Below are 9703 nucleotides of genomic sequence, written 5' to 3'. Positions count from 1 at the left end.
GCACGGGATGAAGGGCTAGACTTCACCCGTTGACATACCTCGCAAGCGCGAATGTACTTGCGCACGAACTGATGCTCGCGGGCCCAGTTAAAGTCGCGACTTACTGTGAGGTAGGTTATCTCACGTCCACGATGCTTACTTGTCGGTGCATCATGACACTCATACATGATGCGCAAGCGAAAATCATTGTGAGTTGGGACGACAACACGTGGGGTGTCGCCGGTAACGGCTGTGTAATACAATAAACCGTTATGTGTTGTGTATCGATCGGATGACGATCGATATAAACTGGTTTACCTTTAAAAGATTTATCAGATGGATTCATTAGATGATCCATCAAACAACGAAGATCTTTATCTTCTCTGTAGGCTTTCTTTATGTCATTAACTAAGGTTGATGACGGAACACTCGTAGTGAGTGTTGCAACAGTAAGATCACTTTCACTGTTGGAGTGCACTGCTGACTCGAAATCGGGTCGGCGTGATAACGCATCAGCGACGACATTAAGTCGTCCTGGTGTATATTCGACGGAGAAATTAAACTCCGCGAAGAAGGATAGCCACCTCGCCATTCTTTGCGAGCGATGTGGGCTATTTACGGCCGTGCGTAATGACGCATGGTCTGTATTTACGATGAACGGTCTATCTCCGAGGAGGTAGACCCTAAATTTAGCCAATGCATATTTCATGGCGAGGAGTTCCTTGTCATGCACTGGGTAACTGCGTTCAGCTGGTAGCAGCTGACGCGATTCGTAACAGACGACGCGCTCCGCGCCGTCTGTATCGTATTGCATTAACGCGCAGCCGATTGCGAAATCGCTGGCGTTACAGACCACATGGAATGGTCTGTTTTGATCTGCAATCGCCAAGATGGGCGGTTGCATCAAGCTTTGCTTGATACCATCAAACGAACGCTGACAACCAGCGTTCCATAACCATTTCTCGTCTTTTTTCAAGAGACGAGAGAGATGAACTGTCATCTCTGCATAATTGCGAAAGTACTTGTGCAAGTACGCCGCTAAACCAAGGAACTTTCTAAGTCCCTTGACATTGACTGGAACTGGCCAGTCGGGGATTGCCTTGATCTTTTCGGGATCAGGGCGCACGCCATGTTTACCGACGATGCACCCAAGAAGTGGTATTTTGCTTGCAGCGAATAAACACTTCTTGAGATTTGCATACAACTTATTTTTTCGCATAAGTGTAAGAACTTGACGAACGTGAGTTTTATGAGCTTCCACGTTAGTCTTACCGTCCATGGCCCGGCTATGGACGAATACATCGTCAATATAACCCGGCGTGAATTCCCGCACCGATCTCAACAGATTTGTTACGCATCTGTTGAATGTTGCAGGGGCGTTACTGAGCCCCTGAGGCATCACTAGCCATTCCCAAAGCATCCCACTAGGAGTGCTCACTGCTGTGTACGGGGTGTCCCGTTCGCGCATAAGAATTTGATAGAACCCATCCATCAGATCCATAGACAAAAAGATCGTACTCTTAGACATACCATCTATGATTACGTCTTATCTCGTTATCGGCGTTTGAGCCGATACTGTCGCAGCATTCAGTTTGTTGAATGCGTGCACTATCCGCCACCCTCCTGTGACCTTTCGCACACAGAAGGTCAGACAGCTATGTGGAGAGGTTGACTCCCTTACATGGCCTGCTTTTACTCGATCGGTAGAGAACTTATCGATCGCAAGTACTTGTTCACGAGGCAGTGGCCACTGCTTCATTACTTCGAGCCCGATTTGAGCTCGATCTCATGTCGAGTGCCTTTATCCTTAGGCAACTCGCATGGAACTGCTTCAGGGAATACATCTTTGAATTCTATTAAATCCTCGTATAGACGATTTCCCTTGAGTGACTCCCAAGATTGAGTACTGTATCTTTTAATCCGAGTCTTCACATCGAGGACACTTTGGTCCATCGATGAGCTGCTGAGAACCCGTTCGTTCTCTGCAAAAAAATTACAGCTGACCTAATGTCGGTTACGTAATCGTCCGCTGTGACGAGTACGCAGATCTGCTTGATTTTGCCACCATGCAGATCCCTCAAGAACCGCTTAGGATCTAGGTTGGTAATTGAGTTATCTCCGTAGGTAACTTCGGAGGCGCATACAGAGTTAGAGTATAAGCGCCTACTCTTTACCGTTATTAACCGAGACATTTATTGTCTCGGTTTCTTCCTGGGATATATCCACAGGCTGTCGAGGAATTATTTCCTCGGCATCTTGAAGTCTAGTTACTCCAACCTGGCCCCTCCATCTCAATGGCCTCGTTTCAACGGACCAACCACAAATTGCAACAAGGTCCAGTCGAGCTCATTGCAGAAGTCGAGGCTTGAAAGATAAGCATAAGAGCGGTATTTTTATTAGCTTCGTTAAGAAAGATAGTTACGTGGATGGCAAGAAGCTGACATGCTCCACGTCTTGTAAAACGGTTGGCAAAATTCAAATGTGATTGCCGATTACAGTACGAGGTAAACGTGGATGCACTATGCACCACAGGTGTTCGATGTCGATTTCTTTGACATCGATATCACTCGCGTCGTTGTTAACTTCGACGCGTGATGAGCATTAAGGAATATTTATTGTGAGGAGTAGACTTTTCAGACAATATAAACCAGGGCGACTTAATATCGTCGCTGATGCGAGCTTTCCTTTTGGGCAAGACCAGGCGGAAACCATGATTGATGATGCCATCCGTCATGTCGTTCCGCATAATGCAGGAACCACCTTATTCTAAAGAAGAATAAATACTATCAATTTTCACACGCGCTGTAAGAAACAATCTCAGTCCAATGCGTAAGACTGTGATGGAGATCGCTTTTTAAGATCAAAACTGACTTCTAGTATACTGTCTTAATAAAACGAATATGGCACCTGGCCGTGCCGAAGGCGCCGCACTACTCGCACACCGTTCACGCATACGGATCTGATAAAATCCATCCAAATTAACTATTTGAGGAGATTTCTCATCAAGTACGTGGGACTTATTCCCTCAACGTCTTCCGACTGAGATTGCGCTATCTCAGTCGGGTCCTCTCGATCTACTCTCTACTCGGCCTAGAATCATCGTGTTGTCCCTTTGGGGCAACCGGCATACTACTTGAATGTCGCCCGCTAGGCGTACATTCATGTCTCAATCCACTCGACTTCTTCGAGTGGTGGAACTTCGGCGCTGCCTGTGCATTCGCACAGCCGCCGGCAGCTGACTCCACAGGGTGATAAGTAATCACACTGTGATCTTGTGCAGTCGTACTAACGACCGAACCACAAGTGATGCCATCGCACTCACTCGTAGTACATCCACACGTTTGTGGACGCTCTAAGACGTTCATCAGATGGCCATCTGATAAACAAGTGGCAGGCATCTTCACGGATCGATGCTGCCAGCTGATCCTTGGCTCATAGTTTCTGAGCCAAGGTAGACCTAGGATGACATCAAATTTGACATCCAAATCCAGTACGATGAAACCATCATCATACTGTAAATCTCTTAACGTGTAGTGAAATTTCACTACGCGTTTCATTACTGTTATTGATGCGCCTGTCGCTAGACGCACTGTCATCCTCGTTGGAGGGATGTCGCGCTCAACATATTTGAGCCTACGACCCTCTAGTGACTGGCGACGAATAAAGTTATTCGACGCTCCAGAGTCCACTAGGGCTCTAAATGACAAATCATTTATCACTTTTAACTTCAAGGTAATGAGGGATACCTCATCACCAGGTGGAGAGACACATAATGATTGTGTGTCTGAAGAAACTTTAGTCGAGAGATTTGCAAATTTTCTTGAGGTTGCTGGATCAGTAGGGTGTTGCGCCCCTACTGACCCCGACCGTCTTTTGGCGGTCCGCCTAGCGATTTCGCAACAGCGTCGGAGCCGCGATCAGCTCGTGTCGTCTTGGAGGACGATACGATGACGAACTAGCTTGAGCCTGTGTCAAGCTAAAGTCCTCTTCTTCGCAACGGATATTGCTTCTTTAAGCGTATCCAGGTCCAAGCGGAACAGGTGGGTCTTTACGAGACCATCCGTAGGATCTTGCATGAACACCGTAATCAAGTGTGTTGATAACTGGGTTGTTTGTTGTACAACTCGCTAAGCGTCGTATGTGCTGGGCATAAGCGTAAACATCACGCTTGTCTTGCTTGAGTTTCAGAAGCTCTAATCGAGCTCTGAACTCAGCACTATGCGGTTAAAACGTCTTTTGAGCCGGGCTTTAATAACCTCTAGCGATCCAAAGACATATGGGTCGCGTAACTTAAGGCCCAATGCCCAAGTTTTGGCACGACCTGTCAGATTTGATTGAGCGAATGCGATTTGCATTTGCTCGTCGATAATGTGACGTGCCCTTATGGCATCGTCTATTTCGACAAACCTTCTTAAAAGGGAGTCTTCTTCGACTCCCCTATATTTTGAGATGTCAATTTTTAGAGTTTCGGGACGACGCGTTTGCGTCATCCCAGGTACAGGGGTCTGTACCTGTTGTAATCTCAACAGTTCTGCCTGTTGAGAGCCTTGCTGATTCAGCAAGGCTACCGTTTCCTTCATCTCGTCAAGTTCATGTTGTATAAACTTGGCGATGGCTGAATGGAGGGCATCCCTGTCCAAATTGGACAGCGTTGCCAAGATTGCATCGTTTCCTACGGTCGAACTCATTCCTTCGACCGCACTCCTTTCTATGTCACTTAGAAAGGAGTAGCTTTCACGGGAAATGTGATGCGTATTCCCACTATCATCTAACATGTCCATGTTTGATGAGGGAAATGTGGTCCTTGGACGGACAACAAAGTGCTACCAGGTGTAACGGGGCACTACGACTTGTACTGAAGCAGTACAAGTCGTAGTGTCCCGTTACAGACATCATGTCCGTAATCTTCGGTACTGTCATAATAATGTCCGTAATCCGCGGTACTGTCCGTAATCATGTCCGTGCTGTGACGTGTCTACAACTTGTAAGCGGTGCAATACTAACACACCATTTATATTTTATATTTGTTATTATTTCTTAGATATTATTCAACCACATCAAACAGGCTGCTCCCATACTTAAAACAGCTATTATCAGTAAAATTTGAAGTTCTTTTTCTCTTCCTTTTTATTAATGAGCATTTATCAAGTTTTCTCGGAGTGAAGCTTTACATTATTATATTGGCTTTGCAGACTTTGGTGCGGCCAGCTAAGTTTTGAGAAACTTTTAGATGTTGTAGCCAATAAAATCTAGGATTATGTCAAGGTCCTGCTGCTAAAAAAATGACCGTAGGAAAGTAATTATGGTCAGTCGCCAATAAACCTTGAACTAATGTCAGTCTCAGATCTAACAATATTTCGAGACCCTACCAATTATTTGTCCTTCGAAGACGCGAGTTCCCCAACCGTTATGTACGGACCCGTCACAGAAATACCAGCCCTCCCCGATGTACTAAAGCAAGACACTCACGCCGATGTAGTGGCCTTGCGTGCCAGCTTCGCCACTGGCGCCACGAAGGACATGAAAATGCGCAAGTCTCTGTTGCGGTCGTTAAAGCGGCTTTTAGTCGAGAACGAAGCGGCTATTGTTGAGGCGGTGTGGAAGGACTTACACAAGCACCCAGTGGAGCTGTTTGCCACTGAGACTGCGTTGATTCAAGCCGAGATTCAGGAATTTACTGATTACATTGACGACTGGTCGAAGCCCAAGCCTAAACTAACAAATGTTGCGAATCTTCCGGGCTTGTCGTATATTCGACCTGAGCCGCTGGGCGTGGTTTGTATTATTGGCACGTGGAATTACCCGATTCACCTTCTGCTCATGCCGCTCGTAGCCGCTCTTGGAGCTGGAAACTGCGTCATTTTGCGGTTACCGGGTGAGGACACGACGCGCTATGTAAACAATTTGTTGCTCCAGCTGCTCGATAGGTATATGGATAAAAGCTACGTTCGTGTGGTTTACGGAGGGGTGGATGAGACCAAGAAGATGTTGCAGGAGCACTACGACCTCATATTTGCAACAGGTGGCACCTTCCTGGGCAAGATAGTGGCTCAAGCCGCAGCACAATATTTGACGCCTACAGTGTTGGAGTTAGGAGGAAAGTCTCCTTGCATTATTGACCACACGGCAGACCTGAAACTGGCTGCAAAACGCATTGCGTGGGGGGCATTTGTCAATGGAGGCCAAACGTGCGTTCGGTGTGACTACTTAATGGTCGATGAAAAAGTAGGTGATCAATTTGTCAAGCTGCTTGAAAAAGAGATTAATATCCAATACGGCGGCGCTAATGTGAAGGAGTCAGACAGCTTTGGTCGAATCATCAACAAGCGCATGTATGACCGCTTGGCAGGCATATTGGACAAAGATCGAGAGCACGTGACGTACGGAGGCGACACTGACGCTATGCAGCTTTTTATCGCACCCACATTGCTTAACTTTCGTTCCGATTTTGCTTCGTTTGCTTCGAGCGCTTCCATGAGCGATGAAATTTTCGGCCCGTTGCTGCCAATCTATTACTTTTCTTCGGGCGATTTAAGCGAGCCAATCACTTTTGTGAGTAAACGCGAGAAGCCACTTGCATTATATTGCTTTAGTTCGAATGGCAAGAATAAAGAACGTGTTGTGAATGAAACGTCAGCTGGTAGCATGGTGCTGAATGACTTGCTCATGCAGCTATCGAACTCAAATGTACCCTTCGGTGGCGTCGGCGGCTCGGGTATGGGGTCGTACCACGGCCACTTTGGATTCAAGGCGTTTTCGCACTATAAAACCGTGATCTACAAGAATAGCCTTCTTGATCTTCCCCAACGCTACGCGCCATATACTCAATCCAAAAAGCTCATCCTCAGCATCGTTTTGTATCCGCTCTCGCGTCTGCACATGCGGCTCCTCAAAACCCTTTTTTTTGGTTTAGTGCTTGCAGCGATCACTTCTATCATTGGACATTCCGCTTAAAGTGGCTATATATATTTCCACTGTGTCAGTATTGCCTTCGCATATCCACCGATGTTTTTACGTCATTTCATTTGTTCCTGCTTGCTACATATTAAATCACTTTGCTCCGCATAGTTCTATTCGTCGTATTTTTTTGGTCCTTTCGCTGTATTTACACTCGCGTAAAAAGTTTTTGCGTTCCACAAGTATTTTTACAAAGTCGGCAAATTGTGACGTAGCGATTTCGTATTTATTACAAAAAGGTATGGCTTCTAATTAGACGACAGAATTACCGAAGCTGTATGATGCACAATACCCGGCCCACCGCCCTCTTTAAGGCGCAGCTGTACCGCCAATTCTCGCAACAGCAACATCAGAAAAAGCAAAGAACTGATGCCAAGAACTTGATTAGCGCCATCGCCGACAGCTGGAAATTACCAGCCACCCTAGGCTTCGCACTCATTGGCTTTCTGCAGTGGCACCACCTTAACAACCCGACGGACGAGGAGCGCAAGACGCACCCGGCATCAGCACTATGTAGACTTCCTGGTCCTCGAACTGAGTTTGAAAAAACGATGGCCACAGAGCGTCAACTCCAGTCTCTCAAGCTTTTTCCGTACCGAGCAGCCAGCCGCCTTTGGGGCAAAATGCACGACAAAGAATTGTACGAGTGATGAAACGCATCGCGCTTGTCTAATCATGATTACTCAAATGTTTTCTTTTTTAATCTGATAATAGGCCATTGTGGCTGCGCGGGCCCATCTATAAAGCGTGGACTGCTGTATACAATTGTAATCTCGACGAGATGAAGTACCCACTACAAGACTACGCCAACCTTGGCGAATTCTTCTCGCGTCCATTGAGAGATGGCCTTCGTCCGTTCGATATGGATTCTGGTCACATTGCTAGCCCAGTGGACGGCACTGTAGCCTCTTTTGGAGTCGTTAATGACTCGACCAATGTGCCGACGCTGGAGCAAATCAAAGGCGCGCGCTACCGGCTTGATGAGTTCCTTGGTGGCCTTCCCTCTTTTTTTACTAAAAAGATGCCTATCATAGAAGATAAAGCAATGTATCACTGCGTTTTGTATCTTGCCCCTGGTGATTACCATCGCATTCATGCCCCAACTAACTGGCTCATGGAGGAGCGTCGCCATTTCCCTGGTAATCTTTTTCCGGTCAACCAACTTGGAGCGCGGCTGATACCTAGTCTCTTTGTGGAAAATGAGCGCGTTGCACTTTTGGGTGAATGGGAGCATGGTTTCTTTTCCCTTATAGCTGTTGGCGCCTTAAACGTGGGATCGATTGATCTCACAAAGGAGCCCGATTTCCATTCCAATATCTCTGCCCAGGACCGACTGGTTGGTCACTGCTTTTCGAAAAAGTACGATTGCAATGTTGACGCAATATGTGGCGAGGAGTTGGCAAAATTTAAGGTATGACGATAAACTTAAAAAAAAATGATGCCTAAAATGTGTAACATGTGTAGCTGGGATCTACAGTCGTGTTGGTCTTCGAGGCTCCGAAGTCTTTCCAGTTTACGATTCAACCAGGTGACAAGGTGAGTTGTTGTAGCTCTTTTAGACCTTTTGGTTGATTACTAACAGTCGTTCTGTCTGGCAAAAAAGGTAACTCTGGGCAAATGCATCGGCCAAGTAGAATAGGAATAATAACGTCAGTGGCCAGATTTTTATTAAATCGAGCAATAGAACGTATAATTATGTTTCGACTTGCAAGCAAGTTTGTTACGAGAGGTGGTGTTGCAATGCTGTGGTAGAAGTGTTATACGGTGTACTAACAAAATAAAGCGTAATCAGGACGTACATATAATTTATGAGCTCAAATATTTAGCTCTGGAGCGAAAAAGGACGTGCTTCTTCTCTATTAAAAGTTTACGCAGCCTGCATACAACTTAAATATCGGCCTATATGACAGTCGACATGACGTGCTCACGTTTGAATACGCCGCAGCACCGAATTAAACGTCCTTCTTTTCCTGTAATGAGATGTTCAGCTCATTAAATACCACTTCAGAATGTGTAACGCGCTACAGTTGCCATAATGTTACACAGTCCCCGTTAAGAACACTTCATGTACTTAGGGGATGGTCAATTATATAAATAAAAAAATTAGACCCACCACTCGGGTGTGGTTCACATTTGTGACCAACCGCATAGGTGCATTTACTGTAATGGGGCACACATCGGTTGGAGAACCGTTGTTGTAATACTTATACTTTATGGGTAAAAGAACCTTTTATCTAATTTTAAAATAGTTAATTACTTAAATCCCATTTATTATGGGTAATAAATGTGGTCGCCGCCAGATTTATATCTAGATTTTGGCCGCCAGATATAAATCTGGCGGCCAAAATCTATTTTTATTATCTAGGGTAAGGTTTTTAGATTTAAATAATTAAATAAAGTTCAGTTCCCCTTTTGATCTTAAAGCGTTAAGTGCCTTCCTAAGGCTTGCGCATTAATCTGTAAGAGCTAGAAGCCTTTCTGAGGTATAGTTCTTAACAGAACTGGCAAAAGGTGGCTATGGCCATTTTCCAAACTTGGAGGTAGAGCCATGGAGTGGGCAAGATCGTGCAGCACGTCCATAAACGACGCTTTTCCCTCATGGGATTCGCTGAAACAGCAAATGACGAGCATGTTTGCACCGCCTGATCAGGCTTTCGCATGCGAGCACGGCTCCTAGCGACTCGACCGGGTAATTGAACCCTAGGGGACTTCGTCCCGGAGTTGAGAAATCTCATTGCACCTATGCATCAAGATCCTTTCGAGCTTT

The 9703-nt window shown here is 45.9% G+C and overlaps 2 protein-coding genes across 2 annotated transcripts; both read left to right on the top strand.

Moving 5' to 3' along the window:
* Positions 1-5388: 5388 nt before the first annotated feature.
* CCR75_001971 (uncharacterized protein) lies at positions 5389-6933 on the top strand (the record flags this gene model as incomplete). Its single annotated transcript, XM_067960072.1, has 1 exon — positions 5389-6933. One exon carries the CDS (start codon positions 5389-5391, stop codon positions 6931-6933), a length of 1545 nt encoding a protein of 514 aa, XP_067823568.1.
* Positions 6934-7176: 243 nt separating this feature from the next.
* On the top strand, positions 7177-8575 carry CCR75_001970 (uncharacterized protein; the record flags this gene model as incomplete). The annotated part of the gene is made up of 4 exons (XM_067960071.1): positions 7177-7576; positions 7651-8347; positions 8401-8472; positions 8519-8575. Exons 1-4 carry the CDS (start codon positions 7215-7217, stop codon positions 8573-8575), a joined length of 1188 nt encoding a protein of 395 aa, XP_067823567.1. The 5' UTR covers positions 7177-7214.
* Between the last annotated feature and the right edge of the window lie 1128 nt (positions 8576-9703).

Source organism: Bremia lactucae, linkage group LG8 (genome assembly GCF_004359215.1).
Source record: "Bremia lactucae strain SF5 linkage group LG8, whole genome shotgun sequence".
Lineage (NCBI taxonomy): Eukaryota > Oomycota > Peronosporomycetes > Peronosporales > Peronosporaceae > Bremia > Bremia lactucae.
Note: the sequence above shows the minus strand (reverse complement) of the source record. Positions and strands in the feature narration are given on the sequence as shown.